At 41.5% G+C, this 17,207-nt stretch overlaps 1 protein-coding gene across 4 annotated transcripts in view; it reads left to right on the forward strand.

Annotated features, from left to right (window-relative positions):
- LOC121545173 (G protein-coupled receptor 137Ba) overlaps positions 1-13,697 on the forward strand; it is a 68,704-nt gene extending 55,007 nt beyond the window's left edge. For 2 of the 4 annotated variants that reach the window (XM_041855622.2, XM_041855624.2), the window contains exons 6-7: positions 8,482-8,606; positions 10,683-13,697. In XM_041855622.2, the coding sequence (XP_041711556.1) occupies positions 8,482-8,606; positions 10,683-10,911 (354 nt within the window). In that variant the 3' untranslated portion in view covers positions 10,912-13,697. Of the gene's footprint in view, positions 1-4,700; positions 4,757-6,404; positions 8,607-10,682 lie in introns of those variants that run through there. The other 2 variants (XR_005996206.2, XM_041855623.2) reach the window with 2 other exon arrangements.
- The last annotated feature ends 3,510 nt before the right edge of the window (positions 13,698-17,207 follow it).

A 17,207-nucleotide genomic window follows, 5' to 3' on the forward strand; every position in this document is an offset into this window, starting at 1 on the left:
CCAGAACAACAGTTTAGTTTAGGGCATTTCTGATTCAGGAAATCCAGACAAATTATTTACTGTATGAGAAATTATTACTACTACCTGATTCAGGAAATCCAGACAAATTATTTACTGTATGACAAATTATTACTACTACCAATATTCTTAATACAGATTTCTAAAACAAATGTCAAAGAGAATAACAACACAGAGTTGAAACCATTTTTATTCCCAAAATTGGCTTATACTCCCCTATCATCTTGGCGATCTCACCGCAGATTTACAGGGTCAGGGAGTTAGAGGGCTAATCCTTAGGGAGAAATCCCGACCATCCAGCAGACCCAATCTGGTGAGATTTGTTATTGAAGCAAGACAAAAACAAAGAAAAGAAAACAACAACAGCAATACACATAAACTCAGCAAAAACGTCCCTTTTTCAGGACCCTGTCTTTCAAAGATAATTCGTAAAAATCCAAATAACTTCACAGATCTTCATTATAAAGGGTTTAAACACTGTTTCCCATGCTTGTTCAATGAACCATAAACAATGAATGAACATGCACCTGTGGAACGGTCGTTAAGACACTAACAGCTTACAGACGGTAGGCAATTAAGGTCACACTTATGAAAACTAAGGACACTAAAGAGGCCTTTCTACTGACGCTGAAAAACACCAAGAGAATTTACATGTGTGCGACCAAAACTCTGACAATAGAAACTTCAGACAACTTCATTTGTGTAAAGCATCCTTTCTAACACGTGAAAAACCCACTAAAACCTCCCAAAATTAAAAGACCCCACACAATAATTCAAACAGAGTATTAACCACTAACAAATATTCATTAACAGGTGGGTTGTGTGTGGGTGCTGGCGTGTGTGTGGTAAAAATTGTAGGGTAAACACAAACAAAATGGCTAGGCCTTACTTAATTTGGGAGCTCCCTTAACAGCTGGAAGACTTTCAAAGGGAGAGATACAGAATCGTTGATAAACATGAAAGAGAACTTGGTAGCGGACATTCAATCAGTCATATACAGAATTATACTTCAGATATCAGATGATACAGTGTCCCGTCAAGCTGAATAGGCACCTTCTAAAGTAAACAATCCCAGAGCCCCTCTCTTGTAATAATTGGCAGTTTGACCTGTTGCATTGAAATACAATTCTGTACAAACTGTCCTTGGGACATAAACTAGTCAGAATATGGAACCTGTAGTGTAACAGATCTGCTAGGACCTTCAAAAAGTTGGTGCTGGCTTATCAGCTCAATATTCTGTACTTAAAACATTTACTTGGATCTACTTCATTCTGGACACAGTTCCACGTAATGGAAATAGATTATTGTTTTAGATGACATTACTTACTTAAATCACTGGACACAGTTCCACGTAATGGAAACAGATTATTGGTTTAGATGATGTTACCTTCTTTCTTAAATCACTGGTCCTACCCAAACTATAGAATTGAGAAGTAAATTGTGAAAAACGTGTCTTATTCAATTATTCATACCTCTGTCCCAAATTTTCCCACTGTCTCTCTTACAGCTTGTTTGAGTTCAGTGTGTACTGGTGGCTATCTATTGTTCCACATGAAGCTTATCTCTAACCCAAACAACAGATGACTTAAACACGAGAGCAGTGGACCAGGCCTTGAAGAGTGAGCGACCTCTAATTTAATATCAGTCCCAATGCTCAATCCCTCTGTTCGTCATGTGACCTTATATTGAAACATTTGCTTCTTCAAATTACTAAGATATTGCATTATTAGAATGCTGTGACCTTATATTGAAACATTTACTTCTTCAAATTACTAAGACATCACATTATTAGAATGCTATCTGAAAGCCAATTACCATTGACTTTGTTACTTTCACTAGTCTCCATATTTGTTTCCTTCAACTAGGACTCCCTTCTTCCCAATAGGAAGACCTCAATCACTACTGCTAATAAACCTGGATCACTCTCAAACAATGTTCTGCTTTTTCCCCTATTGCAAGGTTTAAAACAAAACAACACAAACATAATAACTTTCTCCATATTGGAAGGCATTGTTTTCATTTTAGTCTACCCTAACAATGTTACTCTATATATTTATTTCACATTTCTGTTGGATATTCACTTTCTGCTTCCACTTATTAAATGTATATTATTTTAAGATTAACATGTAATGCTTTGGAGGGATCAATATGTATTAACTGGGTTGGCACTCTCTATCAGTCCCCTGTAGATGGAGCACTCGGTCCATAATAAGTCTGGCACCTGAGACAGCATAGACGGGGAAATAGATGCAGTTTCCATTTTGCCTACTCACAAATTGGTTTAGAACGTCATCATTTGGGATATCAACTAAAACGCCATTGGGAGTACAATAAATTGTAGCCTTAAGTTTAGTTAACAGAAAATCATGCTCAACATTCATTGGTTCTATTTATAGTTTTATTGGTTAGGGTAAATCAAGTCCTGTACAATGCCATAACCTTATCTTTATCAAATGATAAACAGGACCACCCTGAACATTTCTCAGAATACTTTTTACACCACTTACATATGTCTACGTGTGGGTGTGCAAGTTGAATGTGTATATATATATATATATATATATATATATATAAAAATTTTTTTTATTATTTTTTTTTTTCTATTGTACTTCATCAGATCTCTAGTAACCCATTATACTCAATATTATGTTACTTTATCTCTAGTAACCCAGTATACATTTGTGTTAAATCACAAATTCCCCCTCTACACCAGTGTTCTATTCATACAGGGGTTTGAATATTCACTCTAGTGTTCTATTTAACAGCATATTCGGGAATAGTACTTTCTCCTTTCATATCTCCAAATACATAATGTTATACCATCAAACTCCACTGATGAGTCATGTTATCCTCATGTAATCTAAAGTCATGAGCCATGTTATCTTCTAATGAGACATGTTATCACGTTATCCTCGTCACTAATCGAGACATGTTATCCTCTGAGACAACTCTAATGAGATTTCTGAGACATGTTATCCTCTACCTGTAGATCCAACGGGCGGTGTTGGACAGAGCCCTAGATAACGTTACAGATCGAAAAACTTAGCTCACACAGAACTGGTTGGGGTATTCAGTCACCTCTTTCACACGTGAGCTAGTACCCTGACAGCTCTTATTCACTAAGTAATTTATAGCTACATTTCAATCTCTTATTATCCAATTTTCAATCAGCTTATTATCCATATTTCAATCTTGTTATCCAAATTTCAATCAGCTTAATTTCCAACTTTCAATCCAAATTTCTATCTTAATAGTACTAATTTCAATCCATTTATTATCCAAATTTCAATCAGCTTAATATGTAATATCTCACAATCACACAACCTTCACATCCACATTCACTTAGTACTATTCCCAAACACACTCGGTAATCTCCCTTATTATTCATGTGCATCTTCAACAATTCTCTTGTCGTTACTTGCTATGTACCATATGTATCTTCAATGGTTATTTTGCCGCTACTTCCTCTACATATAAATAACAGCCCGTATTCAAAAACACCTTGTGTTATTTATAGTGGCTGCAGACCACGTAGACATTTCTTATGTCTACAGACAGCTGTCAGCGGGGCTTTCCATGGTACCGTTACGCCCTCGCTCTAGTCTTCTCATAAGACTGGTGAATAGCCTTCTCTCTATAAGACTATAGGTACCTTTTTATGCTTTACTCGCCTTGATTTTATTTTGTATCATATTTTTATTTTTATACAGATTCATTTAAATGGACTTACTGAAATCAGTTGCCGTGCCTCAATTGTCCGCGGATGATGTGTCTCCTCCTGGGCAGCTCACTAAAGGGTCTGGTCTGGGAGGGTCTCGTCATCTTTTGGTCAGACGGGAATTTCCCTCACATTTCATAAAAGCGCCACCGGTTTTCCTTACAGACCCCCACTGGAAAGCTCCGCAGGCATAATCAATCATCTTGTTCTTTTCATGATGCCAAATTGTTGTGGAAATTCTTACACACAGGGACACTCAAAGTCAATCTTAAATGAATCATTGTTTATTATCAACATGCGGGAGAGGTTACAACCAACTCAATGCACCATATGTACACATGTCGATCAGGAGCTCTCACGGGGCAGTCCCGTTAGTTCTCTTATATACTTACACGGAAAGTGATATTTGCATGATTTACCTTATTCATTATTCATAATTCATTTATCATTAACGTTTGCTATCATTCATGTGACCGACCAATACTGGTTCATGCATGTGGCAGACCAATACCTCACAAGGCTTCTTCTCTCCAAGCTGAGACCTTGAAACTGAGATATCGTTCTCAAAACAAGGGTCTGGGCGTACTGACAAATTGCAGATACTACAGTGAGGATTTCTCCCAGGCGTTCAATCAGTCACTTGCATGAACACAGAAATTGGTTATGTAAAAGCACAAACAGAACACAGAAATTGGTTAATAGAAAAGCACAAACATACACATTTCCATCACAGGATACTTGGGGATGTTGGCAATGAGGCCCTTTATCTACTTCCCCAGAGTCAGATGAATTTGTGGATACCATTTGTATGTCTCTGTGTCCAGTATGAAGGAAGTTAGAGGTAGTTTTGCGAGCCAAAGCTCATCTGACTCTGGGGAAATAGATACATGACCTCATTGCCAAAATTCCGAAGTATCCCTTTTAACTAAAGTGATGAAATATTAACATGTGTTTCTTCTATCAGATCCTGAACTCAAGCACTGACCCTGCCAGCAAAGGAGAGATTAAGACTAGTTACAGGTTAGTGAACTCCATTTAGTTTGACATCCAACACAGGGATAATTGACCCATTTAACACTGTTCTTGGAGATGCATAATGGCTACGGTGCATAAAGGTGTGGCTTGCTTGATTAAACATTATTCACCTCCACACCTTTACCACAATGGAATGCAGACCAGTGACTATTCAATAAGACAAGACTTAGCAGGCACATTGCACTGTGGTTCAGGTGTGGAGTTGCCACACACAATAATAATAATAATAATAATAATAATAATAATGGATTGGATTTATATAGTGCCTTTCTTCCAACTGAGGTACATAAAGCGCTTTACATAGTTACTGGGAAACTCACCTCATACACTACCAATGTGTGCCACCCACCTGGGCAATGCACGGCAACCATTTTGTGCCAGAATGCTCACCACACATCAGCTATCAGGTGGAGAGATGAGGAGTGATATTTGCCAATTAGGAATGTGGGGGATGATTAGGGACATGTTGGGAATTTAGCTAGGACACAGTAGAGCTGTGTAGTAACTCCCGAGTGGCGCAGTGGTCTAAGGCTGTGCCACTAGAGATCCTGGTTCGAGTCCAGGCTCTGTCGCAGCCGGCCGCGACCGGGAGACCCATGGGTGGTGCACAATTGGTCCAGCGTCGTCCAAGGTAGGGGAGGGTTTGGCCGGCAGGGATGTGGGTTAGTTTCCCACGGGGGGCCAGTATGAAGAAAAAACATGTATGCATTCACTAACTGTAAGTCGCTCTGGATAAGAGCGTCTGCTAAATGACTAAAATGTCAATGTAAATGTAGTAGATCATGCAAGCCACACCTTTATGTACCATGGACATTTGGTGTCCTTAAAAAAATGGTGTTCACTGTATTCGTAGGTGACAAGGGAGCAAAGGGATAAGATTCGAAACGACACCATTGGCCAGGCAAGAAACAGGCTTTGGTTCCAGAACAAGAAAGGAAGGATATCAACAAGCTTAGCCAAAATATGTGCAGGAAAGGAGAAGAGTGCAGGGTTAATCAGGAGCATCATTTACATCAGGACATCCCGGTTAGAGAGTGTGCCAGCAATCAAATATGGAGTGGACAGTGTCAAGCTGTTCTTTTACCCCCATTAACAGCTTGGTTACCACCAACAGTTATTTCAGTTCGTAATGTCATCTAGACACTCTGCGGCAGTCAAGGAGGTCATGATGCTGTTCAGCAGCTGGTGTAGGTCGTCGCTGACCCGTAGCTTTGTGGAGGGGTAGTAGCGTACATCAGCCTAAAAAAGAGATTAAGGGCCTTGATTCAACTAATTAGACTCCTTATGTAAGTTTGATCCTTTTCATTTTGCATTGTATAGTCAGAAAACAATGATTAACGGTTCTTACGTCCTTCACATTCTCCATGGCGCTTGTGGTACCTTCTCCCACTGTGTGCAGTGATCCTGGATGAGCCTGAAAGTTACAGAAGGTGTTCCTCTTCTGCTCCTCTCAGAAACAATAACACCAATTCTCACCAGTTTCTCTCTCACATACACACACACCAGTTCTGAGTGAGAACAGAAGCTATTTCAAATACTTTACACTGCAATTAGGAAAATACAACCTGCAACATACCTGTAGTACAGTACAATTAATGTTTAACTGATCTTACATCATTTACTGTCTCCACAGCGCTTGAGGTGCCTTCTCCCACTGTCTGCACGGAACCAGGAGGAGCCTGAAAGAGATTGAGGAGATATTATTCTTGCTTCTCTCAGAATCAATAACACTAGGTCACTAATATAATAAACACAGATGCATGTGCATGTGCACACAAATGATCTACACCACAAGGTGTTATTATAGAGGTAAGTTATTAGGCCTACGAGGCTTGGGCCTAATCCTATTTCCCTTTTAACGACTTTGGTAATAACGAATGCATGTGAAACAGACAAGAATCTCGTCCTTGCCCCAAACTGGAATCAAACCTGAGACCTGCACATCAACACCCCAAACTCATGAAAGTCACATTGTCCAGCCTGCTTTTTGAGGTGTGATAGGTAGCATGACTTCATGAATGCGTAGCAAAACATTTTAGTGGCCTCCTCTTGACAGCGGAGATACATTTCTTAAGATTTAGAGTTCATTTTGTGCAGTTCTACTTATTTTGCCTTGGGGCTGAGAGGAAAATGAGCTGTTTTACAGCTAATTTCCTGCAATTCTGCAAATTTGGCCATAGGCTGGAGAGAAATGTTTGCAGTTTTTAATGATATCTGACTAACAAAGTCAATGGGGGCCACCCGGATAGTAATTCAAGCATGATAACAAGTTTAGATAGCTGGCCGCTAAACTAACTTAGCAATCTAAAACAGGTTAGCTGACATGGGCTAATTGACTGACTATCAATGACTGATATAACAAGAGAAACTGCTAATGCACTATCCTAACTCGCAACAGTAAGTTGAGACCTAGACTGATCCGAGGGCCTTCAAAATGGGGGCTGCACATCCCTGCCTCAGACAGTTTTCTGTATGGCACTATTATGACAGCCTCTCTTCACTCATGAACTACTCTAAAGCCAGGTAAGTCACTAAAGGTAAGTCACCATAACGTGTGGACTAGAATAGCCTGTTATTTTCAGAGTACCTAGCTAGTTACCTAATCATTCTCTTGCAGTTCTTGGTCATTACTCAACATTTGTGAAAAATAAAGAAAATGTGGTTTGGAAGCTGTGTATTGTAAGCCAGCTCAATCATTGATAAAGCCAGGCACAATCCACGTTCAGGTACTGGGCTGGATAAAGCAAAAACACCCGCTTCATGATGCGTGTTTTAATAATATTGTTGGCTGCAAAAGGAGCATCTTAAGCAACCTGGTTAGGTACAAATATATATGTTAGCTAGCTAACTAACAGCAGCAAGCAGTTAAACTAACTTACCTCAGATCGCCCTCTTTGTCTGGGCGCAGCTGCATCCTTTTACAGTCGATGGGTCAAGTTGGGGTTCAGTCAGGGAAATTTGTGCATTGGGGTAGGTCAGGTTGTGTGTTTCTATTATGTCAGGCTAATCTTTGGACCAGGGAAATATTGTTGGCGTATTCTGGTCGTATGACCTGGCACCCTGCTCAAAATACAGGCTACATAACTTTACTACTTTTTAGTCTGTCGTTCCGAATTAGTGTTCCAAATTGCTTGCTGTTTTGGAGTAGTCGGTGAAATGTAACGTTGTGTCGTTTGGAGTCTGACCGGCAGTACGGTAAACAGCAGTCTACTTTGGGCATGCTGTTGTGTTGGCTCCGGACCACGAGTTTCACCTCAGTGTAAGAATTTACACCCCTATCGATCCCAGAGTGCAACGTGGTGTTTACGTTGTGACGTAAAAGTGAAGTACGGCCATTGACTTTGTGTAAACCAGCCAATCAAGGAGCTCACATGAATCATATATGTGTTTGAATGCACATTAGTCAAATGTTTGCCTGCCTCAGTTCAGGGTAGTTTAAAACAGCATGGGGTTCTAAGGGGCCTTTATTTTATCTCATCTAGTTTGAAAACATTAATTTACCAGACAGGTGAAAGTTACAACTACACTAACTTCGAAACACAAATGAGTAGGAAACGATTTGGTCCCATACACATGTACCGAAAACGATGTACTTACAAGGATAATTCAAGTGTTATTACTATGGTGTAAGCACATATAAAGTCTATATAAAGGCATGTTTTTCTTGTCAGAAAGTACTTATTAAACTGAAAGTGTGTCCTTTTCCCCAGGCACCAGGAGGAATGATCAACAGCAACAGCTTCAGTTCCAGGGCCTATTTCTTTGACAACCCCCGGAGATACGACAGCGATGACGACCTGTCCAGGAGCATCAACTGCAGAGCAGATCGACCGAGGTGGGTAACAGGCTACTTCATCACCTATAACATCCTATATTGTCAATTCAGTCACCTATAACATCATATACTTAACAAAAATATAAGGGCAACATGTTTAAAGATTTTGTTGAGTTTCAGTTCATATAAGGAAATCAATCAATTTAAATAAATTCATTAGGCCCTAATCTATAGATTTCACATTACTGGGCAGGGGCCTCAGGCCTAGCCAATCAGAATGAATTTTTCCCCACAAAAGGGCTTCATGACAGACAGAAATATGCCTCAGTTTCATCAGCTGTCAGGGTGGCTGGTCTCAGACGATCCCGCAGGTGAAGAAGCCGGATGTGGAGGTCCTGGGCTGGTGTGGTCTGCGGTTGTGAGGCCAATTTGACGTACTGACAAGTTCTCTAAAATGACGTTGGAGGCGGGTTATGGCACAGAAATTAACATTACATCTCTGGTGGACATTCCTGCAGTCAGCATGCCAATTGCATAAGCCCTCAAACCTTCATCATCAAAACAAATCTGTGGCATTGTGTTGTGTGACAAAACTGCACATTTTAGAGTGGCCTTTTATTACCCCCAGCACAAGGTGCATCTCTGTAATGATCATGCTGTTTAATCAGCTTCTTGATATGCCACACCTGTCAGGTGGATGGATTATCTTGACAAAGGATAAAATGCTCATTAACAGGGATGTAAACAAATCTTTGCACAAAATCTGAGAGAAATAAGGTTTTTGTGCGTATGGAAAATTTAGGGGAATTTTTATTCCAGCTCATGAAACATGGGACCAACACTTTACAAATCAAATGAAATTGTATTGGTCACATACGCATATTTAGCAGATGTTATTGCGGGTGTAGCGAAATGCTTGTGTTCCTAGCGCCAACAGTGCAGTAGTATTGAAAAATACAAACAAATCTAAAAGTAAAATAATATAATTATGAAATATATAAATATTAGGACGAGCAATGTCGGAGTGGCATTGACTAGAATACACTATATACATATGAAATGAGTTTTAACAGTATTTAAACATTATTAAAGTGACCAGTGTTCCATTATTAAAGTGACCAGTGATTCCATGTCTATGTACATAGGACAGCAGCCTTTAAGGTGCAGGGTTGAGTAACCGGGTAGTAGCCGGCTAGTGACAGTGACTAAGTTCAGGGCAGGGTACTGGGTGGAGGCCGGCTAGTGATGGCTATTTAACAGTCTGATGGCCTTGAGAAGAAGCAGTTTTTCAGTCTTTCAGTTCCAGCTTTGATGCACCTGTACTGACCTCGCCTTCTGGATGATAGCGGGGTGAACAGGCCGTGTCTCGGTGGTTGATGTCCTTGATGATCTTTTTGGCCTTCCTGTGACATCGGGTGCTGTAGGTGTCCTGGAGGGCAGGCATCTGTAAAAGTTTTTGAAGGTCTTAGGGGCCAAGCCAAATTTCTTCATCCTCCTGAGGTTGAAGAGGCGCTATTGCACCTTCTTCACCACACTATCTGTGTGGGTAGACCATTTCAGATTGTCAGTGATGTGTACGCCGAGGAACTTGAAGCTTTTCACCTTCTCCACTGCGGTCCCGTTGATGTGGATGGGGGGCGTGGTCCCTCTGCTGTCTCCTGAAGTCCACGATCAGCTCCTTCGTTTTGTTGTCGTTGAGGGAGAGGTTATGTTCCTGGCACAACTCCGCCAGGGCCCTCACCACCTCCCTGTAGGCTGTCTCGTCATTGTTGGTAATCAGGCCTACTACTGTTGTGTCGTCTGCAAACTTGATGTTGCGTTTATATTTTTGTTCAGTATATATCCCCTGTACACAGTCATCTATATTGCATCCTATATTGTCCGTATACATTCACCTAAAACCATTCTATATCGCCTGTACAGTAACCTGTAACATCCTATATCCCCAAACAGTCACCTAACATCCTTTATCCCTCAGTCTCCCCTAACATCATATATCCCACACACAGACATAACACCCTACATTCCAGCCACAGTCAGCTATAACAACCTACAGTATATCCCCCGTACAGAAACCTGTCACATCCTAAATCTCCCATACAATGCTGAGTTAACTTTGTCTCTTCCATCCCACAGTAGTGTCCTGTCCTCTACGCCCCAGTTGGGCCCCAGCTGGTACGGCTCCACCCAGAGGAACGGCAGCCTGACGGGGGTCCCCCAACTCCCCAACGGCCCCCAGACCTCCACTGCCCCCCTCCTCTTAGCCTACGGAAACATCCAGACCAACCAGCACCATAACTATTACTCCACCCCCCAGAACTACTATTTCACCCCCCAAAATCACTACTGCACTCCTCAGAACTAACCACTCCCACCGGCCCCAGTAGATACCCCTGAAAACAATCCTTCACTCAGGAAAGGGCCGGTCCTGACCTTCAGCTACATGGCTACGACCCTTGGTTACCCTGGCGACCCTGTGACTGACACTGTGTGACTTCCTCATTCCAGCTATCGACCTGTCCCCTCCCCCACCAGCTCTACTTACCTGCTCAGCTTGTTGTAGCCATGGCGACGAAGTTGGTGTTTCTGGGGTCAGACGGGCCCAGACGAGGGGAGGTCATTTGAGGTCAGCGGTGGTTAGGGAGTGGTCAGTTAAGTGATATTTATTTTATTAAAAAAGCTTTCCAATGTTTCTAATTCCATAGTCCTGGAACATTCTACTATTCCTGAAAACTGGGGAGAGTCTGTAGAGGAAAATAAGTAAATGTCTGTATGGAAAGGATTGTGGATTGTGCATCTCAGCTTTTCCACACACACATACTGTATTTTGTCGGACATCAGACCGAATATTAAGTCCTCTATCACTCTCAGGGACCAGACAAGTGCGTGGACCAGCACTTATGTTTTTGTCCCCTTATCCCTTGCCTATTTTGGTTCGGTCCACTGGACAGTTCTCCCCGCCTCACCGTTGCACATAGACTCCCCTCCATGAGTCTGGAGGTGACATTTGCACTTAAAAAATCCCCTCACTTCACATTCTGAGGACAAGATCCTGGAGACTCGGCTCCTAATACAATCTGACTATCATGATGTTCCTGTGTGTTCCCTAGACCCTGACTCACTTCCCTGTAGAAGATTAGTTGATACCTGTGCAATGAGCCATCCATGACGATGCCCTTCCAAACCAACACCAATCGAGGCTATAATCATGGGCAATGCCCTCGGTATTCAAACCTAACGTGCACTGGGACACCGTGGGAAGTGTTAACACTGTGCGTTTCAATCTTTCACCGCTGTCAAAGACTGTGAAAGAGGAAGGCCACTTTTTCCAAAGCGCGCACAGATTGAGAGCCGGGCCTAAAAACGAGTCTCGAGCCTCCAGCTTGCCTAGCGGGACAATCCCAGGATGGTACACCTGCTCCTGGGGGCCTCCGTTTTGGCGAGAGGCCCTTGATGGAGCATAGACTTTGGGGGAACATAATGTTTCTGAATGAATGTTCTGCTCTGGACCCAGTAAAGTGAACGTACGGACCAAATGTGGATCGGCGGAGTGATCGGATCAACATGTTTTATAGATCTGTTTGTGCCGTCTTGCCAACTCTTATTGTCACCAGACAGCACAAACAGAACTGGGGCCAGGCTAATCGGCATCAGAGAGGGATAGACAGGCTTAAATACACCCTCCCTCTCTATCTTGACTATAATATATCCCTCAGTCTCCCCTAACATAATAATAATAGTATACAGTAGCTGTATCCATGTGCTTGTTTACGCCATCAAGCTCACCATCATTAGTCCCTAATGTGTTTGTGCTGTCTTGCCAACTCCTCTGGTCATATTCAAGCCATTGGCCATAAGAGTTAGTAGGACAGCGCAGACAGATCTATGACCAGGCTACACTATCATACAGGGACACCTAGAAATGTGCCATTACATGTTACTGTAAATGTTTTTCCTTCTGGAAAACGTCTAGCACAAAATGCTGTATATATGTCCTTCTACTTATTTCCATTTAAACTGAATTCCATGTTTGTTTTTTGTTATACCCCATGGCTACTAATTTAGAATTGTTTTATGTCGATTTAGTGGTACTGCCCAGGTGTACAGGGCAAGTGTTTGTGTGTTCGTCTCTGTGTGAGTATGTGTTTGCTAAACTTGCTTATATGCACATCAATGGTTTAGGTAGGAGGTAAGAAATCTCTTGGTTGTCTTTCCTTTGTTTTTCGCTGTTGAACAGGGTTTTGTGTTGTTTGCAAGAACCTGTTCAGAGAGGGCAAGGGGAATTGCTCTCTAAAAATGTGATTTTTATATTTCGTTTTCTTACCTTCCATGAATATCAGCTGACAAACACAATCAGTGGGCAAATGCAATCATATTTGAAGTACATTCTATTTTATTTTCCCACCCATCTGTGTTTGGGGCTAATGGCACCTTTGACCTTTGGTGTTCATTCAGGAAGTGTTCAGTGGGACTGGAAGTGAGAAAGTGTAACCTCAGGTTGAACTTTCTCTCACCCTCCCAGGGCCACAAGCCAATTCCAGCTAGCCTGTTTTTTTTTTGTTTTTTTTATATAATAATTTTAGAGGTGGATTCCGCAGGGTCATGGATTTGGGTGTAGTAACAAACAGATGGTTTAAATAATCTTTCCCTTTACCTGCTTTGGAGTCTCAAACTAAGTTGTTATTTTGTTGTTGCTGTTAGCTTATGTGTAGCATACGTGTGTGATGGTTGCAGCAAATCTGTTAGTAAGCAGAAGTGAGCAGGCAGCTATAATCAATGGGAAAATACTGACAGAGGTTCTCTGAAAACCTTTATATTTTGACCGTCATATCCAAGAACATCAAGCATTCTATCCAGCATGAACACAAATTACCCTTTAACAGCAACGATTGGGGAGATACTGCATTCAAATGTAGGAGTTGAAAGTATTGTATTTTTATTGATCTTATTTTGTTTCTGTGAAATCTATTGCCATCTCAGCTCTTGTCTCGCAAAGAGCATGTTTAGCCTTTTATAATAATTAGTCTCTTATTCTTTGTTGGTGGCCAATGAATATAACACGTTTACCCATCTTTCATAGATAACTAAAGATGTATATGCAAGCACTACCATGTTAAAATAAAGTTTTACTGCACTGTTTAAAAAACAAAACTATGCGTGTGCGTGTATGTTCTGAAGGTCAACCTTGGTTAATCCACCCCCAATCGAACAGTAAAAGGATTTGATAGAGGTGAAGGGGTCATAGTACTTGACCCTTGCCCTTTCGGCTATTGGTCAGTATTTTGAGGATGTGAGTGAAATGGCATGAGAGGCAATGAGAGCTGTCTTCACATGAATCTAAGATATGTTTTTGACATCTAAAAAGCCCTGCAGCAGCAAATATCATGATTTTCTCCACAAATACCTTTTATTTTTACCAGCCCGTATTAGTTGGCCAAACTGCTTTTAGACTGGAAAGGCTCTTGGCAATTTCTTCAATAAATGACTTTGCCCATTGGTCTTGGGTTAAATATGGCTATTGAGAAACAAGCCATAACCAAAAACAGTATAAAAACAGATCTCCCCTACAGAACGAGGCTGCATTCAAGAGCACAACACGTAGAAAAAGAGCAAAGCAGGGTCGTGTTAATCAGGACATGTAATGGCTGTTTTAAATTGTTTTGCAACGGAAAACGAAAATTAGCATTTCTTATTGGATGTCCAGGTAGTTTCATCCCGTTTCAGTGTGTATTCTTCTGTGTCTAATGAACATGACCCAGTTCTCAAGGCTCAAGAATCCTCTGGTTGTCACTGCGACTGATAAATCAACCATAAATATAAATCAACCACTTTCTCTGATGGTGCCAACCATAACCGGTGCGGTAGGAGTTAACGGTTTGCATTCCTTAGTACTGACCAACGTTAACCGCTCACATAGTTCTCTAGCCTGTGGACGACTGGACGTCGAAATCGGGTTTTGGGTCTTGGCTGAACCCTCCTCGACTATTATTGAATTATCTGGGTTTTAAATCAGATCGGGCTCGAGCTCCCGTGTGTTTTGACAGAGAAGACGGCCTTTCAATCGACTGTTGTATTCCCATTCCTCTCTGATCCAGAAACACAATTAACATCCTTCACGAGGATTCCTAAGCATGTGGTCAATACAGTCAGTGTGAAGGGTTATCAAAGACAGCATTTGCGTCACTTGAATCAGATTAGCAGTGGAATGCATTATAAAAAAACAAATGTGTTTGTGTACTGGTGAAAAACAAATGTGAGCTCCAAAAGTATTGGGACAGTGACACATTTTATGATTTGGCTTTGTACTCCAGCACTTAGGCATTGTATCATCATCAAATCCACTGGAGGTTAAAGTGCAGACTGTCAGCTTTATTTTTAGGGTATTTTCATCCATATCGGGTGAACCGTTTTGAAATTACAGCACTTTTGTACATAGTCCCCCCTTTTGAAGGGACCAAAAGTATTGGGACAAATTAACTTACAGTACCAGTCAAAGGTTTGGACACACCTACTCATTCCAGGGTTTTCTTTATTTTTTAAAAACTATTTTCTACATTGTAGAATAATAGTGAAGACATAAACTATAAAATAACACATATGGAATCATGTAGTAACCAAAAAAGTGTTACCTTCGGGCTCTGATCAGTCCCTACACCCAAACGAGGGCATTGCGTTCATCCACCTCTGGCCTGCTGGCTCCCCTTCCTCTGCGGAAGCATAGTTCCCGCTCAGCCCAGTCAAAACTGTTCGCTGCTCTGGCACCCCAATGGTGGAACAAGCTCCCTCACGACGCCAGGACAGCGGAGTCACTCACCACCTTCCGGAGACATTTGAAACCCCACCTCTTTAAGGAATACCTGGGATAGGATAAAGTAATCCTTCTACCCCCCCCCCAAAAAAAATTGTAAAGTGGTTATCCCACTGGCTATAGGGTGAATGCACCAATTTGTGAGTCGCTCTGGATAAGAGCGTCTGCTAAATGACGTAAATGTGCCCTTGAGCAAGGCACTTAACCCTAATTGCTCCTGTAAGTCGCTCTGGATAAGAGCGTCTGCTAAATGACTAAAATGTAAATGTAAATGTTAAACAAATCAAAATAGATTTTAGATTCTTCAAAGTAGCAACCCTTTGCCTTGATGACAGCTTTGCACACTCTTGGCATTCTCTTAACCAGCTTCATGAGGTAGTCACCTGGAATGCATTTCAATTAACATGTGTAACTTAAAAGTTAATTTGTGGAATTTAATTCCTTCTTTATGCGTTTGAGCCAATTAGTTGTGTTGTGACAAGGTAGGGTTGGTATAAAGAAGATAGCCCTATTTGGTAAAAGACCAAGTCCATATTATGGCAAGAACAGCTCAAATAAGCAAAGACAAACGACACTCCATCATTACTTTAAGACATGAAGGTCAGTCAATACGGAACATTTCAAGAACTTTGAATGTTTCTTCAAGTGCAGTCGCAAAAACCATCAAACGCTATGATGAAACTGGCTCTCATGAGGACCGCCACAGGAAAGGAAGACCCATAGTTACCTCTGCTGCAGAGGATAAGTTCATTAGAGTTACCAGCCTCAGAACTTGCAGCCCAAATAACTGCTTCACAGAGTTCAGGTAACAGACAGATCTCAACATCAACTGTTCAGAGGAGACTGCGTGAATCAGGCCTTCATGGTCGAATTGCTGCAAAGAAACCACTACTAAAGGACACAGATAGGAAGAGACTGGCTTGGGCCAAGAAACAAGAGCAATGTACATTAGACCGGTGGAAATCTGTCCTTTGGTCTGATTAGTCCAAATTTCAAAATGTTGGTTCCAACCACCGTGTCTTTGTGAGACGCAGAGTAGGTGAACGGCTGATCTCCGATTGTGTGGTTCCCACCGTGAAGCATGGAAGAGGTGTGATGGTGTGGGGATGCTTTGCTGGTGACACTGTGATTTATTTAGAATTCAAGGCACACTTAACCAGCATGGCTACCACAGTATTCTGCAGCGATACGCCATCCCATCTGGTTTGCACTTAGTGGGACTATCATTTGTTTTTCAACAGGACAATGACCCAACACACCTCCAGGCTGTGTAAGGGCTATTTGACTAAGAAGGAGAGTGATGGAGTCCTGCATCAGATGACCTGACCTCCACAATCCCCCGACCTCAACCCAATTGAGATAGTTTGGGATAAGTTGGACTGCAGAGTGAAGGAAAAGCAGCCAACAAGTGCTCAGCATATGTGGGAACTCCTTCAATACTGTTGGAAAAGCATTCTAGGTGAAGCTGGTTGAGAGAATGCCAAGAGTGTGCAAAGCTGTCATCAAGGCAAATGGTGGCTACTTTGAAGAATCTAAAATATATTTTATTTTGTTTACTACATGATTCCATATGTGTTATTTCATAGTTTTGATGTCTTCACTATTATTCTACAATGTAGAACATACTAAAAATAAAGAAAAACCCTTGTGTCCCCTAACATGGGGGGACTATGTACAAAAAGTGCTGTAATTTTGAAACTGTTCACTCGATATGGATGAAAATATCCTCAAATGAGCTGAAAGTCTGCACTTTAACCTCATAATCATTGTAGCATTTCAAATCCAAAGTGCTGGAGTACAGAGCCAAAACGACAACAAATGTGTCACTGTCCCAATACTTTTGGAGCTCACTA

Source organism: Coregonus clupeaformis, chromosome 29 (genome assembly GCF_020615455.1).
Source record: "Coregonus clupeaformis isolate EN_2021a chromosome 29, ASM2061545v1, whole genome shotgun sequence".
Lineage (NCBI taxonomy): Eukaryota > Metazoa > Chordata > Actinopteri > Salmoniformes > Salmonidae > Coregonus > Coregonus clupeaformis.